At 41.6% G+C, this 27,427-nt stretch overlaps 1 protein-coding gene across 4 annotated transcripts; it reads left to right on the top strand.

Annotated features, from left to right (window-relative positions):
* The first annotated feature begins 672 nt into the window (after positions 1-672).
* Positions 673-12,755, top strand: LOC115357560 (uncharacterized). 4 transcript variants are annotated; one of them, XM_030049079.1, is made up of 11 exons: positions 673-775; positions 2,015-3,633; positions 5,410-5,620; positions 6,255-6,360; positions 7,177-7,324; positions 7,635-7,682; positions 7,868-7,945; positions 8,465-8,602; positions 9,108-9,191; positions 9,850-9,900; positions 10,905-12,755. In XM_030049079.1, the coding sequence occupies exons 2-11, from the start codon at positions 2,335-2,337 to the stop codon at positions 11,013-11,015; spliced, it is 2,274 nt and encodes a 757-aa protein (XP_029904939.1). In that variant the 5' UTR covers positions 673-775; positions 2,015-2,334; the 3' UTR covers positions 11,016-12,755. The 4 variants fall into 4 exon arrangements, with proteins under 4 accessions (XP_029904939.1, XP_029904937.1, XP_029904936.1 ...); XM_030049077.1 differs by having other exon boundaries at positions 726-817; positions 2,012-3,633; XM_030049076.1 differs by having other exon boundaries at positions 726-817.
* Positions 12,756-27,427: the final 14,672 nt, after the last annotated feature.

Raw genomic sequence — 27,427 nt, forward strand, 5'->3', positions numbered from 1 at the left:
TCTCCATGACTTTTTTATTTTATTTTTATTTTATTTTACTCTTTGTATAATTTTGTATACTTTTACCTTGTCACTGTTTATTTATTGTTTTGTAATTAAAGAGTATCAGGATAAACTGTGTGTTCTTGTCAGTGATTTGTTGGTGAGTGTGTGGGAGAAAGTCCACCAAAGTGGTATTTTAGGCTCGACTAGGGATTTTCAGACTTTTTCATGTTCTGGTTCAGCAAGATGAAGCCAGTCATTAAGCCACAGCCACCACCTGAATTGAATTTGTCCTTTATTAAAACTTATTGGGGTCTGACCACACCTGAAAGAGCTGATATTAATGTAGCCTATATTATGACATAATATTTAAATAATCACTCATAGATGTTTATCATTGCAGTGATTTCTAGTGAATTAAATTATTGACACTAAACGATTCCTCCTAAGGGTGAGGCCCCCCTGGAAGACCCCACTTTGGAAAGTATGGTCCATTATGAATTTGCGTTTCCCAGTACAGCGACGGAATATCTGAATGACTTGCGTTCATTTTCTGCAGCCTTTCCCTAATGTTAATATGAACGCTAATCTCAACCAGTGGGTCAAAATGACCACCCATAATGTAAACAAATCCGTCGCTGTACCAGGAGATATAAGGTTAAAGAAGGTTAAATGTGCACTGTGCAGAAGTTCAGGCCCAGTTAAGGAGCCGAGCCAGCCACCCACTTCTCCCAGCGACGTGACGCAATCAGTGCGCGACGACCAATTTGGATTGTTGTGTCTTCAAATCGTGGTGTGTGTGAAACTGTGTTGGTTATTTCATGATAGTACATAGGTATGTCTGACTTTCCTCTGCCGTCAAAGACGTGGCCGTAGTCGGTGTTGTTTGCACCAGCGGGTGTGAGCTGTTTGTCTTCGGGCGCCGCTCAGTTTGTGACAGAAAGTGGAGGAAATGTGTGTAACGTTGGTCGCTGCTTTGTGTTTTCGCCTCTGTTTGGACTGTGCAGCTAACACGGCTAACTTCATGAGAATGGGTCTGCAAGACTCGGCGAACACAATAATATACCTAAACTTAAATCTGTAAAATCTTAAATGGTGGAAAATGTTGCCAAACTAAGGACATGTTGCAGGAGCGCGGTGCTCAAGTTTAGTTTAGCGGCGCTAACGCTAATTCACCCAGTTTACATCAGTCAGTCAACTTAACTGGGCAGCTAGAAGAATGATAAAGGACAGCAGCAAAGCAGCCTGTCGTTCATCTACGTAATTTCAGTGTGCAGCTGCAGTGTACGATTTGTAAAATAGTGCTGGGTGGGCCTGGCCGGCCTAGTAATGTTGCTAACTGAGGTTAGCTACAGGAGGAGTTTCGTCCCCACATGAGACAAGTTATCTGTGCATTTTAGAGAGAATCTACTTTACACAGGTTTTACAGTGCATGTCCAGAGCCTGTGAGCCTTCTCAGCCACAGTGCCGAAGCAGGGCTGTGATGCAGACTCTGGTGTTGCCTGTTAATTTCATGTTCCTCAGCATTCATCAGTGCAAAACACCAAAAGTCAGATGCCTGCTGGACAACACTCCAGTTAAAGTATACAACAGTTATATTTGAAACTGTGTCAGCGAGTCATTATATTATAGGTGAAATGTCAGTGCTCCAATTGGCCCAGTCAAAGGTCCTCAAAGTGGGCAGATTTAGAAATAATTAAAATTTGATCTTCATTCACTGGACAGTTAGTTTAACGACAGGAATCAGGGTGGCTATCTGGATCATCATTTCTGCCACCGCCTCTTTAACTTAGTTATAAAGCCACAAATAGGAGATAGTTGTGCAGTTTAACAACTGAAAACAAAAGTCGTCACAGAGAGTGTTTTTCAGATCTGTTTAGGGGTCCTTGACGTGAAATATTTTTTAATACTTGATCAAGGTCAACTTGTTATGGGTTTGATACTTCTTGGTTGTGGATTGGTTAAGTTTTCTTTGTCTCCCCCTGTCTCTTCCTCCTTTTGCTTCCCATTTTTTTCCTCTTTCCCCAAGTAGGAGGCCAGGATGTTTTAGTCTCAGAGTAATTTCACCTGAGGAACCCTCAGCTGCCGTCTGCATCCTAGTCTGCTGTTCAGGTCATGACCTCTGTGGTGGGAAAGGCCTGAGAAGGGACACCCGTTCTTCGCGGGAGGATCAAGAGGAATACCTGGAAAGGCAGGAGCAAGACTTGACTGCTAAGCAGCAGGGGAGAACCAAAACTATAGACGAGAGAGGAGCAGAGAAAGCCCTGGCACGTCACACAAGAGGAGCGCAGGAGGTAGAGGAGAGGAGAGGCGGTATTGGGGGATGGGGTTGGAGAGCCACAGGAGGACGTCATGGTTCACAGCGGCTCTGCCTCCCCAATGACAACAACGCCATCGGCATCACCTCAGCTAACCGTTCCTGCTCCAGCACCCCCTCTGCAAGCACTGCCTCTTCTAGATCCTCCCCTGCCGACGACTACAGATCAAGACCTCACCCAGACTCCTGCCAAGCTCCTCACCCCAGCTCTTACCACGAGCTCAGGCTCGACTCAGCCTTGTACTCCAACTCCTTCTGAGGTTGAACCTCCCACCTTAAATCCAGGCAAAGCACTAAGCACTAACTCGGATTTAGCATCAATCCAGTCTCCTGTACAGACACCAGTTCCCACCCAAAACTTAGTCAATGGACGCTCTTCAGGCCGGAAGCGGACTCCTAAAGCCTGTGACTGCTGTGGTCCAAACAGCAAAGGACATGATGTCAAAACCTTGGGCAGGGGGAGAGGGAAGGGCAGAGGGAGAGGAGCGGGCAGGGACGTTGGTGACACCTCAAAAAGGAAAGGCGTCCGGAGTCAGCTGACAAGAATCAAGAAGTTTGACTTGACAGAGGAAGAAGAGGAGGGGGAGGACACTGATGATGAATTTGAGAAGGTGCAAAACACTCATGCAGTCAACATCGCTGAGTCGCAAGCCCCTGTTGACCTGCCAATCACATTCTCCAATCAGGATGGACCAATGAGGAACTGTGTTGCTCAGGAGGGAGCAGGAGCACAGAAGGACAGTGTGATAAATAAGCAAGAGGGTGCTGGGGTGAGGAAAGGAGGTGAGAAAATCGGGGAAGCGGGGGTTAGATTGCAGGGAACAAGGGGCAGGGGAGTTTTATTGGGGAGAGGGAGAGGAGAGAAGGGGATGATGGAGGCTAGCGATGCCTCAAACATTGAGATGAAAGTTGGAGAAAAGAGGGGAGGTGGAGCTCCTGAAACACTGGCTCGAGCTGGATCCATGTCCAAACAGAGGCCGAATGAGGAGGAAGCAGGTGCAGAGATGGAGCAGGGGGAGCATACTGACTCTGGTCTGGCCACATCTTCACCTGGAAATGGGCTAAACCTGTCTGGAGGTGGGACCAGCAGAGGGGGTGAGGAGGCCGAGGTTAAGGCTGATGATGTGAATCCGATTGGAACAGGAAATGGAGTATTTGTCTCAGGGCAGTCGCCAGGCTCAACGTCAACATCAGGAAATGCCCAAAACCCAGACTCAGAGATGCAGGTGGACCAGGACCCTGCCGCAACGGTACCGGTGTGGACACCTGGAAATATGTCCAATGGAGACATTACCGCACCTGCAGACAAGAACCATGGATCCACTTGTGTGGAGGTAAGATAAGATAATTTAGGCTTTACTGTCCCGCTGGAAATTTTCCTTTGACACACGCAGTATATGCTGTTAAGAAATACAAATAACACATACAGTACATACACAGACTGACATCAGCCAAGAAATTCAACACTGCCAATTGTACAACACACCTGTAGTCATCATAATGGTGTACATAACATATACAGTAAGAGGACAGCAACCTCATCAACATAACAGCCATAAAGTGTGCATGTGCACGGTTCAAATGAAAAGCAGCGTTACAGGGGTAAGCCTCTAGCTAGCTTGTCATTTAGGGCTTTGATGGACGGAGGGACAAGAGGAGTTCTTAAAGTGGTTTAGAGGCTAGAGCATCTGCCTGAGGGCAGAAACTAGTACTCAGTGTGGGGGACACGAATGGGATTTGAAATAATGTTTAGTGCCTGTCTGATGATTGTTTCATCAAAGACAGCTTGGAGCGTGGGACGCTTCTTGACTCCCGTGACTTTCATTGCTCTCTGTGTTAGCCGTGTAATCTGTGCTTCCAGCTGTGCATTACGGTCACCACACCAGCTGAGGAGCCATACCACAGGACGCTCTCAAATACAGCATGATAGAAGAGGAGAAACACCTTCTATTTGACACCAAAAATCCTCATCCTGTGAAGGAGGTGTAGCCGCTGTTGGACCACAGTACAGACATTTTCTACCTGAACACTGCTTGTCAGATTGTCATATGTCAGATTGTGTATGCCCAGGTATCTCTAAGAGCCAACCTGAGCTACACACCTGTCATAGATAACCACTGGTAGGAAGCGAGGAAGCGTTTGTCGCACTGCTGGACATAGTTTTGAATCTCCTGTTTGTTTACAGCTGCACCTGTTGAGTCGGACATGAGACCCGGGATAGCTGTGTTGTCAGAAAACTTTATAATTGTCAGCAGTGCTGCGTGTATATCCATTAGTGTGCAGGGTGAACAGGAGTGGGGACCATCAGACAGACTCCTGTTCCCCCTGACCTGCTGGGTGTGGTTGGTCAGAAACGAGTGAAATGACCACTTATAGTGAGGGGGGGGCGACATTTACTGGCTGCATTGTTTTCAGATAGATAGATACTTCATTGATCACGAGAATATGAATTCAAACTCAGGAGAACATAAGGCTGCTGGGTGTTAAAGGCTGAGCTGAAATCGACAAACAACAGTCTAGCATAGGCCTTAGGATTTTCGAGATGTTTAGAGACTAAATGCTCTGCGCTGTTGGTTGCATGATCTGTGCCTCTCTGGTATCTGTATGCAGACTGGTAGGGATCTAGCTGTTGGCTGTAGTTTATTCAACATGAGCTTCTCCATACACTCTGTCACAACAGCGGTAAGAGCCATAGGTCTAAAATCATTATTCCCCTGTGGACAGGGTTTCATAGCCACAAGCCTGATGTTTGCCTTTATCCATTGTGTTGGTACAGTGTGAGAATCTAGGGGACCTCTGGAACAAGGGGCACAGGGCGGGTGTCAGCTCATCTCCACATGTTCTTAATCAAAAAAAAAAAAAAAGCAGAGATACCATCTGGACCTTGTTGACACCGATTTGCTTAAGGATTTTGTTGACCAATTTAGGGTCAGTCTCTAGCCTGTCACATGATCAATAGCAATACCATCTAGCACCATGTCACATTGAGCAGAGAAATCATTACTGCCAAGCCGCTTATAAAAACTCTTCAGCTCATTTGCTTTAGCCAGTCCATCTTTTCTTTTTTCTTTTTAGCCAGTTCTATCTTTTTCTTTTCCCCTTCCTCCCAGAGCTGTATTTTGGTGTGCACCACGCAGCACCGGTGGGCATTAAGGGACCACAGACTGTACTGTCAGCCAGGAACCTGGGAGAAGGACGAAGAGGAGGGGGAGGAAGGGGTGGTGGCGGGAAAGGAACTATCAGGACAAAGAGATGGATGGGAGACAGATGGACAGACTCAGGACAAAGACAGTCAGGAGCCGCTTACAGAGATGATCCATGGTAAGATCTGACTTTTTCCACACACACTAAATCAGTGACTACTGAACAACATGCATAATTTCACGCATGCCTTGTATCATTTTCTATGGTAAATCATCATAAAAACCATAAAATCATGAGATCATCAACATGGGATCATTAATTATACTAGAGCAATGCAACACAAGTTGCATCATTTGTTTTTGTTTTTTGTTAATATGGGTGGAAAATGGCATTTTTGAGCAGCATTCTGAAGGTGTGGGAGTGTCCAGATGTCTTGGGTAGCCATGTCCTGACTTTTATATTATTTTTGTGCCCATCATACCCTTCAGTGTGCCAGCATGCTAATTGGTGGGGGTATTGGCATCCTGGACAAGAACACTCCCATCAACATGAAAATGTTTTACCTTAGGATCAATATGATTGATCACAGAGAGCAACTTTCTCTCTTACGCTCTAAAGGGTTTAGTGAGTCTAAATCCTGCTGTGAAAATGAAACACCTCTTGCATTTAGCGTACATACTGTGTATATATAGTGCAAGGCATAGGCCGTGATGTTACAGTGTTACAATTCCACAGTTGTGAATAATGAGATTTTGTTAATGTTATTCATGTTATGCATCTTGTAAGTCGTTAATAATGTCCTCTGTTTCAGACTTTCTGGAGAGTTTTTATATGAAGTATGGTAGTTTCATTCCTCTCAGTGAGACAGATGTCCTGGAATACCTGAAGAAGAAAGGCAACTCTGACCTCAACAACAGGCTAGTATAACAAACACATCCAAGTATTTTAGTTATTTAGTTATTTTAATTTGAATTCATGATGCAGAATATTTATGGCTTTTCTCTCCGGTTGACTCTCAGACTTCACAGGCAGTGTGTGAACAAGAGAAATGCCAAGTTATCAGTACTCCATGCTAACACGTTTATATGTAGTTGACTGACAGTGATATATGCCTGTTAGAGCAAGTACTTCAGTTTTCTAGAATAGTTTTTGTCAGGTCACAATAAAAGAAAATTACCTGAATCAATACATTTCTTTAGAATACATCCCCTAATGTGAAATTAAGGATATTTCATCTACCGTTTTTGAAGTATTGTCTTTGATAATAAGTCGTCGTGGCTGTGGTGTCTTTGCACTGTGCTTGATTTATGCATCAAAGAGTGTGATCAGCTCTGGGACAGCTCACGCCACAGGTTGTTTCCAACAGCAAATGCAAACGTGTTCACGACTATATGTTGAAGTTGTGTTGTATCCTTCATCAGTTGAAAGAAGTCAAATGGAAATATGGGAATTTCGTGGATTATTCCTTTAACTGTAAGAGGCAACACTTTTGTCAGACTACCTCGTCAGCCCATGGGAATGTTTATATGTTGTTAACACTAATCGAAAGCACTTGTTTGGTGACAGAGACGTCTAGGTCAACGGTGTTGTCAGGCTGCGCCCTTTGTCATCTGCAAGTGTTTTACATTCCCACACATTCATGGAAATACCCTCGTACATATCATAAACACATTTAAATTATCTTCTTCTCTTCTCTTCTCTTCCCTCTTGTTAATTTGGCATGTTTGTTTTAGGAAGCTGGACATCCCAGGCGAGGTGCGGCGGTACAGGGCAGGGCTGGCCTCTGTCCCAGTTGCGGGCTTCATGGTGTCGTATAACAAGCACACCCTGAGCCTGGAGGACCTTGGCACACTGGAGGAGCAGAACTGGCTCAATGACCAGGTACGGAGGACGGAGGCACCAACGTTGGCTGGATGGTTGGGGGGAGGGGCTTAGCCATAAAAGAGGGAATGCAAGACAGAGTTAATAGGGCACATTAATGGCCTCTCAATTAGTGGTGATGGGGTGGCCTCTGTTCCAATGCCATATTGTGATTTAGGTCAATAAAATGGAGGTACTTTATGTGACATATTGCATAGTTGTGCAGTTTTAAGAGCTTGATTCTCACACACAAATTAATATTTGTCATTTCAGCGTGATTGCCTTGCCGTAGATTTTCCCCTAGTCCTGTCTCTTTGTTGTGTCTGTTCAGGTTATCAACATGTACGGAGAACTCATCATGGAGGCCACGCAGCACAAGGTGAGACCGACTGTGCCTCTGCAGCCTAAACCTACAACAGGATCCAGTTTGGAGCACAAAAAAATATCTTGAAGGGCTCACTGTAGGATTAAAAAAATATGTATGGATGGTTCTTTCATTTCCTAAGAACTGTTTGACCAGAGAACGTCTTAATGACTTTTAATATTTCTCTCTGTCTCGCTCAGGTTCATTTTTTTAACAGCTTCTTCCACAAGCAGCTGGCTGCCAAGGGTTACGAGGGCGTGAAGAGATGGACTAAGAAAGTAAGGGGGGATGAAGGACTTTGTAGCAATCTGTGATCCTTTGTTAATGCTTCAGTACCTGTAGCATCAAGAGTGTTTTTGCAAGAGATAGTAGCGAAAAAATGAACAAAGACATGTCATTTTCATATCTTCACCTTCAGACTGTCAAAGTATTACAGCCACAAGAAATTACAAAGGCTCAGCTCAGTGTGATAGCATGTTGTCATTATCTTCTTATAAAGACAAAAATTATGTGGCACAGATGCTCTTTTACACACCATCCTCCCTTTTCACTTCAAACTGGCCAGTCAGAACAGAGATCTTTAATTGGCTCATTTGGGAAAAAACAAATATTCCCTCAGAACATGTAAAACGTGTATTTTTTGAGTCACACAGACATTAAGAGGCTTGACTTGACCCACTCTCATTTAATTCTACAAAATTTCTAAAGACCTGAGATTCTTTCTGTCTTGGCTAGCTGACATAGGTGTGTGTGTTTTTTTTTTTTTTTTTTTTTTTTTTTTTGTGGCAATATTTCAGGTGGACCTCTTCTCAAAGTGGCTGTTATTAGTTCCCATTCATTTAGAAATCCACTGGTCCCTCATCACCGTTGACATGGCAACAAAAACCATCAGTTATTATGACAGCCAGGGCATCGTCTTCAAACATACCATAGATGTAAGTACTGCTGTGTATGCAGATATCTAATTGGAGAGAAAAAAATGTTTATATATTTATTATTAGTTTGTACTTTTAGCTCCCTCTGGAGCTAAAAGTACAATGATGGGACAAAAGATTTGAACAGTGAACTCACATTGCTTAGAGGAGTTTCAAGACAAAAGGAGGCATTTTTGTAAATGAAACAGATGATTTAGAAGGCAGTTATTTATTCACTGTGTACTCTCAGCTGTGATATAACTCTGTGTTTCATTTTGTCTTTACTGTAAAGAAGTATCTCATAATGACAGGGAGTATGCAGAGATAATCTATATAGGGAAAGATTCCACCTACAATAATACATGAGGTGTGGGCCGTGTAACTATGACAGTAATAGTCTAGTTACTCATAATTATTTGGAGTCAAATGTCTAATCATTTTATATCACTTAGCCCCGTTGACCGCCGTAGATTCCAGTGTTTATCGTGTGTGTGTGTGTGTGTGTGTGTGTCCACCCACCCATCAGAACATTATGAAGTACCTTCAGTCTGAAGCCAGAGAGAAGAAACAGACTGCCTACCAGAAAGGCTGGAGGATGGTCATCATCAAGGTAACCCTAACTATAATTATAACACTTAAGCTGTGATCACATAATGGCCTAAAAATATCCAAACCAGTTGGCATCTCTGGGTGTTTGCAACAGCAAACTGGGGAAAAAAAGCTGTAGAAGCCTTCTTGTTAATTGCGTATTTAGTGCACCCCAAAAAGCCTAAATTTCAGTTGTTTATATTTTGTGAAAGGATGTTGAATTTATTTAAAAAATGATTGCATTAACTATTGTTTTACTTGCGTAATTAGTCACTCACATAGCAGGCAAAACTGCAGGCAATAGATTTAATTAACACTGAGCTTGGAAGTAGAAATTCTGCTGGAAATAAGATAATAGTAGCCAGCAGGAAGTCAAATCACTACAAACTACTGGTTTCATGCAAGTACACATCCAAAATGAAATGCATAAATGTGCTAACTGTACAAAACAGTACTGTTAGGAGTTGCTTGACCTTTTTTCCATCTTCATATTCCTGACTTCAGTGTATTTTAAAATGGTAAAATGGCAAGAACAGGTGGTCCTCATTTTTTGCACACACACACTCACACACACAGTCTAGTCCGGTCTAGACAAATGATGACAACATGTTCTGAGGGTGTAAGTGCCTGAGGTCTGTAGTCTGGCCGTGGTTGCTGACTGTGATTGCTTGTCTCTTCAGGGTATTCCTCAGCAGAAAAACGACAGCGATTGCGGTGTTTTTGTCCTCGAGGTGAGACATTTGTCCTCCCTGCCCCTCTTCTTATTCTGCTCATTGCTTTTCTTTTCTTTTCTTTTCTTGGGATAAAATCAACTTTCCCAGAATCTTGTGTCCAGTGTGCTTCCCATCCCATGTCTCTACACATTGCTCATGTCTGTCTGTCCATGGTTTATTTCGCCGTACACACAGAAGAACGATGACAAATTCACATGAAAGAGATGCCACTAACACTGGAATAAATGTTCCCTTTCAGAAATGAGCTCCCCCACCACCACTTAATCATATGCTGACTGTCACACACACACACACACATGTGCACGGTATATTAACTAACATAATAACACTGTTGTGTGTTCAAGTACATTTATCAAATGTCAGTACTAAACCAAGTGGCTATAAATGAATTTATCTAAATATAGGGCCGTAAATCATGATTCAAGATTGACTTTTCGTTTTTGGAATGAATCATTTCAGTTTGAGTTTGCAAAACAACAAATCAGTTCAGCACTTGTCGCCAAAATGTTATATCTATCTAAAAAAGAGTAATGTAAGACAGTCATTTTTTCTTTATTTCCTTGAAAGTTGTGTGAATGAGTAGATTCAAAAGTTGAAAAAAATTCAGTTGGGCTAAAGTCATAGTGTTTCATTTTATGTATGTTTTTTTTTTTTTTTAGCAGATCTGTTCAGTTAAATTGGCAGGATTTATATCTGGTGTCAAGTTGATACAATCAAAACTATGGTATTTTTTTTTAAATAAGCATGACTTTAAGATAATGCATTATTAATATGTTTATTGTAAGACCATCGTATAGTCTTAAAATAAGCACAGCACATGTATGTCCACATTCAATTAAAAAAGTACACAGAACAGACATTCAGTTTCATTAATTGAAAATATAATTGCAGTTACAATTTCAAGGGAATTCATCTGCACTTAGGATTTTTGTGATAACGATGCAGCTGAATGATGCATTGACATTATCAGTGAATTGTGTCTTTCTTTCTGTGTCCATCAGTACTGCCGCCGCCTCTCGGTGAAGCAGCCTCTGCGGTTCAGTCAGGAGGACATGCCTCACATCCGCAAGAGGATCTACAAGGAACTGTGTGACTGCCGCCTCAGCGACTGACTGACTGGATAATGGCTGCCTTTACTGACTGACCGCTTGCCTGGTTACATGATACAGACAGCCTGTCCCAGCCTGTCTGAAAGCCTTTCCCTCTGGCAGCCTGTATCACAAGGAGCCCCGACCATCTGTATACCAGGGAGCGCTTACTGCCTGTCTGCCTGTTTGACTGTCTCACTGCAGAGACGTCAGCCACTGAGACTGTTTCTGACTCAAATCAACAATAGTCTGTAGTTGCTCCCAACTTTTCCACAACTTTTACAGAGAACTACTGACGTGGCCCCCTACTGACCCCCTCAGAAAACGCTGGACACATAACACTCACCGTTCATGTTGCTTTCCTTTTCTTTTGGCTTCCCCAGTGGAATTCAAGCAAATGGCCAAACAGCCGCCTCAAAATGGCTGCAGATGGGAGCTGTGACACTGAGTGAGCACCAAGGTTGGGATCTAATAAAGCTTAGGCCAGTTTGGCAGAGAGCCTGCTGGGCAGAGCTGACAGAGCCTGCTGCTGACCCAAATTGACTCCGAGAGAAACTGAGACTCTCCCAACTCTGAGCGACCTCTCTGGACCCGTGCGGAAACGACATATTCCAAGATTTGGACTGAGGGTTCAGCCTATGACCAACGCGATAGACTCTTCTTCTCACATGAAGAGGCCTTACCTCCTGGACGGCCATTTTAAACCGAGAGACATTTTTATTTCCTTTCCATCTTTTGCTGGACTGCAGCACTATCACTCATTTGTGCTTTCTAACTTGTGATGAAATGCTAGGACATGAAATCCAGTGGACCAGCTGTTCACTTGAAACTTGAAGGTTTGGTTTGGTTTGGTTCTGTTAGTCTGCAGGTGTTTGCAGGTCTGGAGGCCGATCCGTTGAAGATCCTAGATTTGAACTGAATGTACTGATCACAAATTCTTCCTGGCTGCCTCGTAGGGTGGGAAATTAGCACCACACAGGCTGATAGCACGTTTGGGATGTGTGGCATGAAATAGGGATGAGAATTTTCAAAGTGCTTTTTGTTCAGGGTTTCATGGTTTTGACATCTCCCTATGTTTTTTTTTTTTTCTCAATTAAAATTCCGTTTTTTCCCCACCCTATTATTTTTTTGCATCTTTGTTTTGCTGTGATCTCATCATCCATGGTAAATTTTGCACAGGTACTCAACCAGCCTTTTTAGCTAAAAGCCATTGTTTGGAGCTTGGATATTTGAATCCATCAGTTTGACTGTTGCTTTAATATTAAAAACTGGCGCCCACTCTGGTTAGGAAACTATTTGTTGAGCTGCACGTGTGAGGACCACATGTCATGTTACTGTGTAAGCTGAGCAGTGTCTCCATGATACTGTGGAGCATACTGGGCCTACTGCTTCATATGGGTGCATTTACACAGGTGCAGAAAATCATTTTTATGTGTCACAGAGCTGACTTCTAAATAGTAACCACATGGGTTTTCTTTTCCCGTTTATACAGTCGCAAAAGGTTTGTGTCTCTGCCCATAGGTGTTGATCTAATTTTCTGCTCCTGTGTTATGCAGCCTGAGAGTGAACCTCAACTGTTTTGTTTAAATCCTCTGTTCTGTCTGGGTTTGATTTCATTGTTATATTAACTAATATTTAATTATTGGATTGTATTGTAGTTTTACTGGCCTTTTACATGCTTGCTTTGGCTGATAGCCACAATGGTTCTTGGACTGTTTTTATTGTTGTTATTAAAGGGCCAACCCTGTTGGAAATTTTTCTGCACGTTTTCAGTTACATTTCTGAGCGAGCATTGCTTTGGCATGACTACACATGACAACCACACAGCCCAAAACACACACTGACCATGTAGTCCAGTGGCTGCCACAGCATGGGTTTCATGTCCTGTCAGCTCTGCTTGTATTGAATTGCCAAGTGCCGGACGACCTTGTTCTTGCTGAAAATTACTCTGACCCAAACCCATGCAGGGATGAATATGTTAATGTGTTAAGCACTAAATTAGAATTATTAGTAAATTAGTAGCATTTACTGCAAAACCCAATGATGACCTTTGTAATCAAGTGACTTTGTAACCAACAGCACCCGTTCCTGATATTTCTCCTCCACTTTAACCTGTCAGTATTTGTACTCAGAAGTTTTTTAATATGCAATAAATGACAAAAGATCTAAAATAAATGACGCTAAATGAAAGAAATTACTCAATTCTGATTACTTCAAAATTAAGTGGTATATGTGCACTTTGCTTTATAAATGACCATGAGCCCAGTGAGTGGAGGAGAGGAGGGACCCTCAGATCAATCTGTTCATTTCCACCACTGGTCATGACTGAATAATTTACTGGCATGATCAAGACAAACTTCAGTTGCCTATTTTGCATGACATGGTCAGAAAAATTGCATTAGCAGGTGAATACAAAGTTTTTAAAGAACTGATGTGTTGCAAACACAATTTAAGCTGATGCAAGCCTCCCAGGTCACTGCATTATTACATAATTACCAGGAGAGGGTGCTATTTGTCAGTGTTTGTCACCTTGCATTACTCCTGCAGATTTTGTTGTTGCATGTCAGGGGTCAGGCTCAGCTTTGGAGCAGCACCTGCAGCTGGCACGGATTCAGTGTCTGGCACAAGGACACCAGCTGGGATGCTACTGTTTATTGTCATGGGTGCTCGATCCCAGGCTTTCCAGGTGAAGGATGGTCTTCCTCCTCATTACACCGCTCTAATTTACTCCAGTGCTGCATCCCATAATATTAGGATTAACATTGCATAGACCTGTAAATTACTTTGACCTTCAATAATGGCAGGTCTGTGCTAATTGGTTGAGTCTGAACATGCCGACTTTTGAGATTATTGCCAGGGCTTCATCATTTTAGCCTGGAGAGATTGTTATGGGTGTGCCTTGCTTTTCCTCTGTGCTTGTCTTGAAGCCCTTATTGCCTGCTTTACCCCTGATTTTAGGGCTGCATCCAACACATTCTAAGATATCACTAGAAAGGTCATATGTTAATATTATACACATTATCATTTCAATTACCAGTGCGTTACAGGTGTTTTTTTGTGAAAATGCCATCAGTATGTCTAGAATTCAAATAAAACAAGCACCTGTAGGAGAGTATAAAAAGGCTCTGGCATCTAATATGAGTCAGTGATATTCATCATAGTTGTCAAATCAAACAGGCATGCACCCAGATGTATGTGCAAATGGTTAAAAGTCAGAACGGAGAGATCCACTATCTGTACCTGTTCGTCTAAGCACTGCCACGGTGTTTTAGTTGTGTCCTTCGTTTCTGCTGTGCATGCTCTGTGTTATTTTAGCAGTGTGGGGCTCTTTGTAGGAACCAAAAAAATGTTGCAGGAGTCACCTTAGTGGCTGGATGTGGTCACCTGGAAACTATTTGGAGCAATGCAGAGAGTCAGGTTGCAGATGTCAGTCAAACCTAATTCAGCTCCTCACAGGCAGGTTTAAGTGCTGCTAAGTGCTGCTTTATCTCGCCGATGTGCTTTAATGGGATGAGATGATAGCAGCCATGAGAAAACAGGTTTCCCTGTGAGTGAGAGAGGAAGCACTGAAGCTGCTCTCCTTGCTGAGTTTTCCTTGATCTTTCTGTCAGTCCACCTTTTTCTATTGATGATTTTTTTCCCCTTCTTCTAGTCTTTCTTTCCTTTCAGTTCTGTTTCTTTTGGTGACCCCTACCTCCCTTAAGTATTTTATGAATTCCTGGGAGAAATGGGAACTTTGTCAATTTTTGATTCCATTTTTCACCAGAAAAGGAGTGTGAGAAAGAGAGAGGCAGGGGATTTACCAAAGTGTGTCCTGAAATGTGAAATGTGCTGGAGTGAAATGAGTATGAAAAGAGAGATTTATTTTTGTCTATCCCCTCCCTCTGACCTTCATCACAGGGAAGGGATGAAGTACAAAAGAAGGGAGAGAGAAGAGAGTTTGGTTCTTGTAAGGGCACTGAGATGGATGTGGAAAGGATTGGAGGAACATTAGCATGTGAGATGAATGGTTTGGGAGATCTGAGGAGGACGGCGCTGCAAGAGCGAAGGAAACAGTAATCACAGATATTAGTCAGAAACCTAAAACGGCTCGAGAAAGACTTTTTCAAGTAGTGACGCACAGCATGGCTGACAAATGAGCATGCAATAAAGAGGCAGTCAGATAGCGGTAGGTGAAGACATTCATTTATCTGCCCATTTATCTGCTGTGGGTGATGTAGAATATACACATAAACTATGACCCACAGACAGTAATAACTGCAACCACCATTAAAAACAAACACCAGCGATACTGAGGCAGACTGCACAGTTCAAAGGCACCCCATCTTCATCACGTGGTAAAGAATGATGAATGCCGCTCAATTATCACCTGAATACAACATAGAAATGCCTCAGGAGTTCAGGACACCTCATCATACTCCAAAATGTAAGAGCACTTCCCTCCATCGTTTATGTTTTTGTGCACATTTGATATTAAAACATTACATTCAAGACAGGCATTTAAAAGTGCTACATTAAGTCTACGGGTTATTACTCTTGGCACGAACCTGAGGGGTTTAATCCTTCCTCAGCCTCATCCATAACATCAGTAAAAAAAAAAAAATAAATAAAAAAATAAAGTGGTGTGCCCTCCCATTTGAAACTACACAGTCTGCACATTTAAACTGCCACCACACATCCTGCATCAGATTGCTTCTGTGTACTATGATGTGGACTATCGATCAAGCCAGAGAGTTTGTGTCAGGCTAAAACGTGTGATAAACTCCATTCTGCAATCAAAAGCTTGGTGTAGTGATAATACCATCACAATTTGAAATGATTATAAAGTAGCATGTTTCACCCATTTCGCATGAAAAAAGAAAAAAACAAAAAACAAATCAAACTGTAAGCTCAGAAAATGACTTCCCAAAATAGTATAAATTTACTTAAGTACTGTATAATCTTGATTTAAGTATTCTGCACCTCCCAAACTTCCACAGCAACATCACAGAAAATTGATTTAACCATGACAGTGGATACTTTGTTTGCTGTATAAAGGGTTATTCCACTATTTCAGCAGCAGCCATGTGCTCGTAGTGCACACCAGTGTAATAAGAGTACATGGTTGAACTAACCAGTGACAAAGCTGGTTTACTAATGTTCTCACTAGTAAGCTACAACTGACATGTTATCAATCCTTTTTAATTGAACTATTCAACAATCAATACGTTTCTGTAAGCTTTTACTTACAGTGGTTACATTTGTCTTTCAACCCTTTGAAATTAACCGGCTTTGAGTTTATTTCAGAATAAACATCATAACAATCCACTGCCATCCTCACCCAAGTTGACTTCTGCAACAGATGGACATTTTAATCTTCCTCATCATCCCCTCCTCCCCAACAACAACTTCTATCATCGTGTTATTCTGACTTCTCTGTTTACCACAGAAACAGATTTATGCAGGCTGGCGCATCTGGAAGCCACATAAACACTGAATAAGCTCATTTATGTCACACTGGTTAAGCAGCCTACATTCTCCCAGTGTCATAACAGTTAAACATGAGTGTTTACATGTGTGTGTGTGTGTGTGTGTGCGTGTGTGTCCAATAAACTATAATATCAGTATCTCTCTGTAGTATTACACTGCAGTTTTTGGGTGTATCCATGCCACTGATGCATTTGATTTTTTTTTAAACAGATGGTGACTTTATTAAGTGGCTGTGTGAAGGGAAATAAGATGCTGGGAAGAGGGAGCCAGCTGTCTGTTAAGTGAATTTCAAGGCCTTTTGAATTTTTAAGCACTTTAAGCTTTTTTTTTTTTTTTTTTTTTTTTAAATACTGTAGAACTTAATAGAATTTGTGTTCGGTCTCTCACTTACAGCTTTTAATGATAAAATAGCGTATATATTGGGATTTGGCCGAACAATTCAGCACAATGCTAATTTCATCTGTGACATCTGGTGACTATTTTATTGATCCGGCTGCAGAAGGGACACCACATCTTCAGAAATAGTGATGATGTGCAAGATATAAGAGAGAAAGACAAACACTAAGTGAGTGAGGAGGAGAAATAGGAGAGAACAGAAATAAAGACGAACAGAAACGGCAAGCGATGAAAAATAAAGATACAGCATCATGTGGTGCAGAAAGGCAAAAATAAATAAATAAATAAATAAATAAAAGGCACAGAGGGGAAACTAAAGATGCTTCTTCCTTGTCTCTCCTTCCAGAGTCCTGCAGGAGCACAGGGGATCATAAATCAATGTTGGGCGGTCTCCTGCTGCACTGTGGTTCCTCCGTGACAAGAACTAAGCACCTCCAGGAGAGCAGGGCGACACCATATCACCATGGAGATGAGAACAGGCCACAGTGTTGGGGTGTGGGGGGCATGTGGTTAATTTTTTAATGTGGGTGGGTGTTGTACAGTTTACACCCTTCAGAGAGAGAAAAGAATGCGGCTGTTGAGTTAGAGGAGACAGACTGCTGTTGCATCACTGGGATTATGCCAATCTTAGTATAGCTGAATCCTTTTAATCTTACCTCTGTGCATTTGTTGACTGGCTGAACAGGCTCTGATCGACAAACTGTATGACTGACAAGCCTGACTGATTGATAGACTGATTAATCAATTGTTGGACGTGGCAGCTCACTAAATAGCAACATGATTGATTTAGCAATTGACTGCCTCTCAACCTGACAAACTAATTAATAAAATGAGGGGCTGAATGGCTGATTAACTTACAAAGTGATTTAATTGACTGGCTGGTTGACTGACTGACGGCTGCGTGCAGGATGAGAGTGAAACGGCGGATTAAAATCAAACCGTGTCCGGCTGAATCTGACAGGGACAGTGGAACACCGCCTCAGTCCTCCTTCAACACAGCAGCAGCCGCCTCTCAACATCCTGTCTGAATTCACATCACACTCATATTTGGCTGTCTGCGTCTCAGATCTTCACTCACATATTGCCAGCGCTCTGTGGAAACCACGCACCCCCAAAACAAAGTCTTTTTTATGATGAATAATTCCACTGAAGGGTGTGCGACTTTCATGTGTCCCAGTGCAGTGTTGAGTTTCAGAGCTGGAACGCAACTAAGTACATATACTCAACTACTGCACTTAAATACTGGCACTTTACTTGAGAGCAAGTAAAGTATGAAGCCTCACAACACAGAAATTGTGAGGCTTTATACTTTTACTGCATTACATTTCAGAAGGACATATTGTACTTTGTATGTTTTACTCCATCTGACAGATTTAGTTACTTGTGACTTTGCAGGATCTGGTTTTACATGCTAAACATTAAATATGCATGTTTAGAGTGTAAAGTAGCCAACAGTATATGGAGCAGTTAGAGCTACACCATTAAAATACTTCTTACATGCTAAAGCACCAATAATTCAACACTCTGAAAGGACCCGCTCTTCAGAATGACTACTTATATTTTTGATACTTACACATTTTAATACTAATACTTTTAACGAGGTATAATTATGAATTCAGTGCTTTTATTTTTACTTGAGTATTATTCCATTATGACATATTTTACTTAAATAAGGATCTTTCTAGCACTGCAGAGATGTGTCAGTTGTGGTAAGCAAACACAAATGTTAAAGATGACTAAGATTTCTGTCTGTGCAGCCTCTTCCTCTTTTAGGTTCATTATCTTTTATAATTTATGCATTATCCTCTGCAGGATAATTTGTGTTTCCTTTGTTTCATTGTTGTGAGCTTAAGATTTGTACACAGGCAAAGACAAATTAATGGAGAAACAAACATAAAGTGTCTTGGTAAGGTGTTGGGCCGCCACAAGCTGCCAGTAGAGCTTCAGTGCTCCTCTCTGTAGGGAAATGTCTAGAGCTCTACTGGAGGGATGGAGCACCTCTTTTCCAAAATATACTGGACATAGAGGGGGATGTTATAATAGGTGTTGACTGCTTGTTTTTAGCCTGATGTGACTAAATGCAGACTGGAAGGCAACATGAGACAGAGTTACATCCTAAGCAGGTTAATAGTTCTGTTCTTTATCCCATAGACTGGTTTTGTTGATGAGACATGAAACTGATATACCTCCTCCACCCTCCAAATACACACACACACACACACACACACACACACACACACACGCACACACACACATTCACACTCCTTTCTCCTTCTTATACCAAGAGTGCCAGTTTTTGATTATGCCCTTTTGGCAAATCAAAACAAAGCCTAATGTCATCCCAGACAAACAGGAACACACAAAAATGACATTTGTTTTCACCACTGTGTTAAAAAATAAAATATTTATGAAAGTTCAGCCATCTAATAATGATTTTACACTGCGGTGCGTAATCCTGTCAGTATATCTGGGTCCATTACACTGCACTGTTTTGTATCTGGATGTTAAATTAGTTTATTTCAGTATTTTATTGTGTGGCCTCTGAGTCGGCTGAGCTTGGTAAGTGTTCATGTGAGCCCATATGCTAACAGGCTAGTTAAACCACAGATGAGTTGATATACAGTGTGTGGGCTTTATGTGAGTGCATCTTCCAGTCTCCCTTGAGGCCTATGGACAAAAATAGTTATTTTTTCTCTCCTACCACTGCCAGAGCTCTCCATTCCCTGTGCTAACAATGCTGTGGTTAACAACTCTGCCACAAACTGTGGTGTTTGGGATAAGTGATATTGCCCTCACAACAAAGAGGATTCATCACAAAATTTTCACTCTTCCGATGGAAAATCTTGGAATTGTTATTTTATGGGGGAGATGCAACCCCCTGCTGATTTTGATAGGAGATTGTGATGCCTGTGCTCCCATCTTTTCCTGTTGTCCTGACTGCATCCATGCCTGCCACACTGCGCCTGTCCACTTCTGATTCAGTAATATGAGCAGTGATAAGAGAACAGTATCTGGAAACCAACGGGAAACCTTCCAAAAGCGTTCTTTATGGATGATAAATCACTTAAATTGCTTGCCCCCTCTTTCTCCTTGTTTACTTGCTTGCTAATGTGGGAGATTGGTGGACAGCAGCCAGTATGTAAAAAACAGCAGGAAATAATAAGTGATGTATGTGTTCTGGGGAGGCTGTGTATCTCAAAATGCATCATAATAGATTTTTTTTTTTTTTTTTTTACTGGTACTGACTGATATTATCAGTCAGGCTCCGGAAATGCCCCGTGACCCCAAACCAAGCCATTTGGAAAACAGGCCTACATTGTCAAAGGGAGTGCAACCATGACTTTGTTTTCACTCAAATTTTCACTTTCCTCTAAAAAGCAAAGCTCTTTTATACATGTTTTATACATCTGTATTTTACATATTCACTTAACCCAAACTTTAGAATCTGTAAAAGCCCTTGCCATGCTTGACAGTGATACAGTGTTATACACTGAAACATAAACACCCTGTTTTACTGAACCCAGAGACCTTCTACTGGCTTGGAGAATCCTTTTCCTCCAGATAGAGTCAAAGGGAGCCAGCCAGTTAAATCAGTGTTTCGACATACATGAGGTTTGCCCTTGGTCTCTGTGTCCCAGTGGTCTCTGCCAAGTAAGGAATGCCCCACAGAGGATAAATACAGAGACAGTCGGCTGTAAATATTTCATCAGTTCATTTCCCTGGGCCAGTTGCCTAATGCATCCAACACACAGCCTGAAGCTTTGGCTCAGTGTCGAGGATATGGCACTGTGTGTGTCTAGTATGTGTGAGTGTGTGTGTGTGTGTTTGTGTATTAAGTATAAATGTATGCTTGATTAGAAAATCAGTAAAAGCATGTTGTGAATGTGTTATACAGAAACAAACAAAACCCGTAAACTCTGTGTGTTTCTAACTTTTCTGGGTCTGGCTGATTCTGAGATTTATTCTTAAAAAAAAAAAAAAATGAAGAAGAATTGAGTAGAAATATGCTCAAAACCACTGTTTCATGCAGTTTGAATGCAGGCTTATTCATTTCTCTGTGTGTCACAGTGAACACCTGGGTCTGCCCACTGATTTTTCTCTGATTGCCATAATAACCCAGACTATTACCGTAGTCCTGGATGCTCTATCTCCTCTGTCTGTCACAATATATTTCTGTCTGAGGGTCTGTGATTGTAGGTCTGTGTTACCAGTGGTGCCCCCGAACAGACTTTCTTGAGTTCTTGTGTGTCTGCATGTGCTTTACCTGTGAGTGTATTTGTGCATGCATGTGGATTTATATACCCCTCCTATATCTAGATTGACCAGCCAGCAGACAAAGAGATACTATGAAGTGCACATTCACATATCTATTTGCTGGAGCTGCGTGCTCTTAAAACCCCTTTTAGCTGTAAATGAGACTATTCAGAGGGTGTGCATGAATGTTTCATGTTGTGAATATCAATTTCCTTTTTGTTACAGTGGATTTCAAAGATTGTGCTGGTCCAGATGACCTTCATCCTCAAGGGCTGTGTGTTAGTGGGGTTGTACTGCATTGTAACACCAGAGGAAGACACATATCCAGCCATATAGTCCTGCACCATGCGTGTGTGTGTGTGTGTGTGTGTGTGTGTGTTTGTGGTTGTTGGGATTTGTGTAGCATACAGCAAGTACTATTAATTTCTTGTATGTTCACACACTTTGTTAGTGTGTATAGCCTACTTGTCTCTGTGCTTCTGCATCTACATATGGGTGTGTGTGACTTGTGTTTACTGTTTACTACTGTGTGTGTGTGTGTGTGTGTGTGTGTGTGTGTACCTATGTGTATAAAATCATGTGATCTGAATGAAATCTGTAAAATATGAAAATACAGTGAATATTACAGATATGGTAAGATACATGAAAATAGATTTGTTTCATGTAATATATTTATACATACACACACACACACACACACACACACACACACACACGTACATATATATTGCAAAAGCCAGAAAAGCCAGAAAAGTGACAAGTCTTCTACAGATCCTCACTTGAACAATGAAATAGCAATAAAATTAATGAAATGTGCACATTATCCTGTTTCTGTGCAATGGTGTGTGTGCAGGTGTGCATGTGTGTGTGTGCGTGCGCGTGCGTGTGTGCATGTGTGTGTGTGTGTGTGTGTGTGTGTGTGTGTTATGCAGGTGAGTCATGTCTGAGCATCAGGCTGTGAGGACTGACTGGTTGAGTAGAGTGAGATACCAAACTGTGTAGGCAGACCCTCTCAGTACACCTCGCTTACACAAGATGAGCAGAATGAGTGGCAGAAGCTCTCTAACCAAGTGATCTGTGTGTGTGTGTGTGTGTGTGTGTGTGTGTGTGTGTGTGTGTGTGTGTGTGTGTGTGTGTGTGTGTGTGAGAAAGAGAGAGAAAGAGAAACATAGGATGAGAAAAAGTTGGAGAGGCAGAGGTAAAGTTAGAAAGAAAAGGTATGTTTTTTTTTCTATGTAATTATCTCTTATCTTAACTTCCATGCAGACTAATCATCTGTAAATGGGGCAAAATGCCCCCCATTGCAAATGAACTGAACCTGTCAAAACCAAAGTTGGAGTATTGTAACTTAATTGGCCCCAGTGGACTGTAGCTTCAATATCATTTTCAGTCCTATAAAGCTGGAATCAGCAAGATGTATTTTGTGAGCAGTCTGACTGCCTTTCTGCCATCATAAGAAGCAGGCTCACTTGCATCCTGTAGGTAAACATGTATGCAATTTCTGAAACAGATGGTAAGATATGTTAACTTGCCACCCCCTATCTCCATTCCCTGGTCACAGAGAGAGAGTGCAGGGGCAGAGGGGTTGTTTAGTTGAACATGTTAGTCTAGTTTGCCTGGTCAAGGAAGAGCAAGAGGATCATAGAGATAGCCTGGCCCCTGGGGTGTTCCTATAATATTCCTGTAATATTTCTAGGATCATTCAGTTGTATCTGTGCTGCTGAAAATACACCTTGGACCAAGCTCGCTCTATAATGAATATTTTAATTACAGATATAGTTTTTGCAAAACATGTTTGGTCCCACTGGGCCATCTCCCCTGTTAAAAAGCAACAAATCATTGACTGGCTATGGCCAAAGAAAATTAGTCATTTGTCTTATATTACCATCTCATACTAGTTTGATTAGTTTAACACTCTATGACCACCATTTCTCTGCCTGTTGCTTAAAAGTCCAATAATGCAATTTATTTTACAAAATTTATGCTTAAATGTAAAGATAAATTTTTCAGCCATTAGAGATGAGCTATATTGCTCTCTGTTTTTCAGATGCCAGATGGCACAAGGACTGGTGTCACAGCCAGTTGTGTAAGACAAAAATCTTGTTACAATATACCTTTTTGTTGTATTTTAAAACATTTCATGAAAGGAGCACTGTGCAGTCCAGGATAGATACAGCATATGCAGTCTAAGGGAAGGCTACACTCGTTTCTCCACTGTGCTGCCAAAACTGCAGAAGGTGCCACCTTTTCTCTGGGGTCTTGACCTTTTGTCGCACTGAAAATGTGGCTCATTATGACACCACATGGAGTTGATTATAATTATAATCCTGGAGGAAACAGCTTTGCCCAGTGGCTTCTCACATTCATACTAAACTGCTGCACACATGCATGACAGGATAAAGTTGTATCGGTGCATCTGCGGCATAAAACATTTTTGTGATTCAACATGTATTAGGAAAAAGATGTTGCCTAGAGACATCAATTTTTACTTTTTTTTTTTTTTTTTTTTTTGACCAGCAGAGAGATGCCTTATACTCACCTGTGCAGACAGATGGTGAGTTTTTGGTTTTCATCTGAGTGAAAATGAAGACAACACATAGTGGATGTGTGAGGGACTGGTGAAACTAAATCAGTGCTGTGTAGCGTATGAGTGTGTGTGCATGTGTGTGTATGTGTGTGTATACCAGTAAGAAAGAGAGAAAAGAGGATTCTAGGTTATTCAAGGAGGAGTCATACTGGGTTATCATTGCAATCAGCAAAGGCACAGACACATCACTGGAATGAGAATGCAATCACTTATCACGTGGGAAATGATGGCAGTTTCATGTGTGTGTGCACATGGATGTGTGTGTGTGTGTGTGTGTGTGTGTGTATGAGTGTGTTGTTGCCTGATTATAAGATGGGAGGACACTGAAGGACATTGCTGTCTGTGGTGAATCTGAACTCCTTATTGCATGGCTATATTTGTGTTTATATGTGTCTACACATATATACCCTTGTGTGTATGTGTATGAGTGTGAGTGTGAGTGTGTGTGTGTGTGTGTGTCTGCACATGCCCGTATGCATGTGCATGTGTGTCTCGGCACCCCTCACACATTACCAGATGGCAATGCTTCCTAATCACGGCTGTGTTACTTAAGTAGTAAATCCCCTGTTGAAAAGTGAATACACCCACAGACAAACACACAGACAGACACACACGCACACACACACACACAAACACACGTGTTCCTCCCTTTTCTCACTGCCTCAATTTACAACATCCTCACAAGTGTGTGCATCGACAAACACAAAAACACACACACCGCTCCTCCCACTGTCTTAGCCTCACTACACCCGCATGTTCACACATCACATGTCCTTAAAATAAAAACACACAGCAAAGACACACCGTGGCATCTTTGTGGGAAGGAGTCAGTCGAGGGGGAGTTATTTCTCCTCGTTCAATTAGAATTACAAAATAAACCATGTCATCAGCTCAATAAACAGCTTTGGTCACTCATGGCACCGTCATCTCTCTTCAGTGGAAAGGATTCAATTTTCAGCCGCCTTGGTGTGTCAAGGCCAACAATCTTCACAACACAGAGTATTTCTTGCAGGAAAGAAAGGAATTATATCAGGAAAAAAACAAACAAATGCAAAAGATCAGTGTGCATGACAGAGAGGGCAAATAAGAACATGAGTACCACAAAAGAAATACTGCACTGTCATAAACGTTGCGCAGTCAACACTGCCTAGCAGGGGTAGGGATTGAAGTGATTTGTATTCAAACCCGCTGAGAATTATGGCTCCTGTTTTGTTCCCTTTTCAATTCTATCTAATCCTCTTCTTCCCCTTTTGGTTACGAATAAATGGCAGCTGAGCCTCGGAATAAAAATAGACCTAAAATGGATTCATTTCTGTTCAGTCTGTTGTCATATGGTGCTGATGTTTACATCCCAGAAGATAAATGTTATCTCCTCCAAACATGGGAGTTCAGACTGTGACTTCATTTATGTCAGTGTGACAGATAAATATTTTCACTGTGGAGGGGGGTGATGCGCATGCCATGTGTGTGTGGATGTTTGTGTGTGTGGATGTATGTGTTTTTAATCTTCTTCTACACAAAGGGAAGGGTAATCGCACATCCACTGTCAGATAGCAGTGGCCTCTCCCTGGCCCTGCCTCTATCACTCTGAACCGGATGACGCACTCTCAGGCAGGCTACACATTTATGAAGCCTGAGAGAGCAACTGATGGATGTAATCAAAATCTGTGTGTATGTGTGTGTGTGTGTGTGTGTGTGTGTGTGTGTGTGTGCTTTAGTTGCACCCAACAGCACCTGCTAGGAGACTTGGTGTGAACAGAACCACCTGCAGCTCAGCGTGGTGAAAACAGGAGCTGGTTGTGTAGCTGAGGAGGGCCAAGTCACCGGTGACCCCTGTTTCCATCCAGGAGGTCAGCACGGACATCATGGAGGACTACAAGCACCCGGGAGTGCACAGACACTGAATCCCTCTACAAGTAATTTAACCATTAAACTGTGCAATAATTTATACCTGTAGGACTTGACAAAAATTCAACAGTGTACTATCCCTGTGTATATAGGCTGTATATAGGTGTAGTTTTTACATATGCTCAGTTTCTCATTTCTATATTGCTGTAATATTTTGAAGGATTAATGCACAAACTGAGACTTAATGCACATAATGCAAAACTTTTGATACAACCTATAGGCCTACATAATGCTTTTAAGTAGTCCTTTTTTAAAAATTGTAAGGCAGCTGCAAATGACCCAATTTTCCCCTCGGGCCTCAATAAAATATTTCTGATTCTGATTCTCATACAGTACTGTTTAATGCCTACATGTTGAGATGGAAAGACGCAAGGTTGGGTTTCCACAGAGCTTCTACTTTTTTTTTTTTTTTTTTTTTTTAGAAAGAAAGACCAAACAGACTGCAGGCTCTTCAGCTTCAATGCCATACTCATAGAAACTGAATGGGGTTTACATTCCTAGTCAAATCAACATGGCAGGACGGTCAAAGTGGCTGCCATTGTTATTTGAATCACTGCCATTGCAAAGAACAGCGAAAAAACCTCTGTATTAACTTCTGTATAAACCAACTTGCAGCAAGTCGCAGATGATGCTGTGAATGCTCCACTATCTCATTTTATAACAATGACAATAAACTATTGAATTGAACTGAATTGAATTCACTGAGGAGAGGTTTTGCAGTCACGACCAAAAGAGCAGCGGAGTCGTATGAAGCATGGAGAGGCATCTTTTGTGCACTGTCTCCATTGCCTTGCTGCTGGAGGGAAATTGAGGATTTTACAAACTGCATGGACACAATTCATGGAGCTTTTTACAGCCCCACTGATGTGTGTTGTCACCATAACAACCAACAACAGTCTTTTGAACGAGTCAAACGACCACGGCAAAGAGTTCAGTGTCTGTCGTGCTCTCATTTAATTTCTAGAGCCACACTGTATTTCACTTTAGTGCACAATAACTCTGCTTCTACTAGAACCACCAGTATCATTGTGAGCAGTACTACTTCATTTCATTTAGCAAAGCTAGTCTAATATACTTACAAAATATAGAAGCACTTACATTTCCAGGAAAAACGAATTCCATTTTGTTTCCAAATCTCTAGAATCATACTTAAAGAACACACTATGTTTTTTTTTAAATGTTGATTCCCATCATTGTACATAGCACAACATTGCTAGCCCTAAACACAACAGTTTCTTTTTTTTTTTTTTAAGCTTCATTATTCATCTTATTTTTTCTTTTTGAAAGAGAATACTCATAGTACAATTGAACATCTCTATTTCGATTTTTGTTTATATTAACAACAGGTTTTGAACGACTGTTTTTCGTTACTGTGTTTGGAACTACTTTTCACGGCCATTGCGCACCCCAAACATGCGTAAACTTCCACAGAGAACCAGAGCAGCGCAGGAAATTTTGTAGCTAGGTAGCGTAACTTAGCTGAGCTTATTGCTAAATAAATCCTATTGAAACACACTTTTAAACCTTTTTTTTATTCAGTGGATGATTTCAAGATGTTTTTCACTGTACTGTGAGTTGCCTCTTTTCAAAAAAGGATGTGTTTTCTTTCTGAGAGGCTCAAAACAAACGCTCCACCGAACTGTGGTGAAGGCTAGCAAGAAGATGCAGCAGAACAGTAAGTTTGCCAACCCTAAAGCTAGCAGCTGGTTGTGCTACAGTAATGAATGATGAAAATCAACAATTCAGGATGGCTTAGGTTGAAAAATATTGAGTCTATCCTTAAATTAGTAATGTAATAGTAAAAGGATGAGAAAAGGACTAC

The sequence above is a fragment of the Myripristis murdjan genome, chromosome 4 (assembly GCF_902150065.1).
Source record: "Myripristis murdjan chromosome 4, fMyrMur1.1, whole genome shotgun sequence".
NCBI lineage: Eukaryota > Metazoa > Chordata > Actinopteri > Holocentriformes > Holocentridae > Myripristis > Myripristis murdjan.

Bases quoted from the DNA above. Each gene is read 5' to 3' on its own strand.
- LOC115357560 (XM_030049079.1), top strand. From the start codon at position 2,335: ATGGTTCACAGCGGCTCTGCCTCCCCAATGACAACAACGCCATCGGCA. The intron at 6,361-7,176 runs GCTAGTATAACA...TGTTTGTTTTAG, and splicing joins AACTCTGACCTCAACAACAG to GAAGCTGGACATCCCAGGCG. The intron at 9,192-9,849 runs GTAACCCTAACT...TTGTCTCTTCAG, and splicing joins GGAGGATGGTCATCATCAAG to GGTATTCCTCAGCAGAAAAA.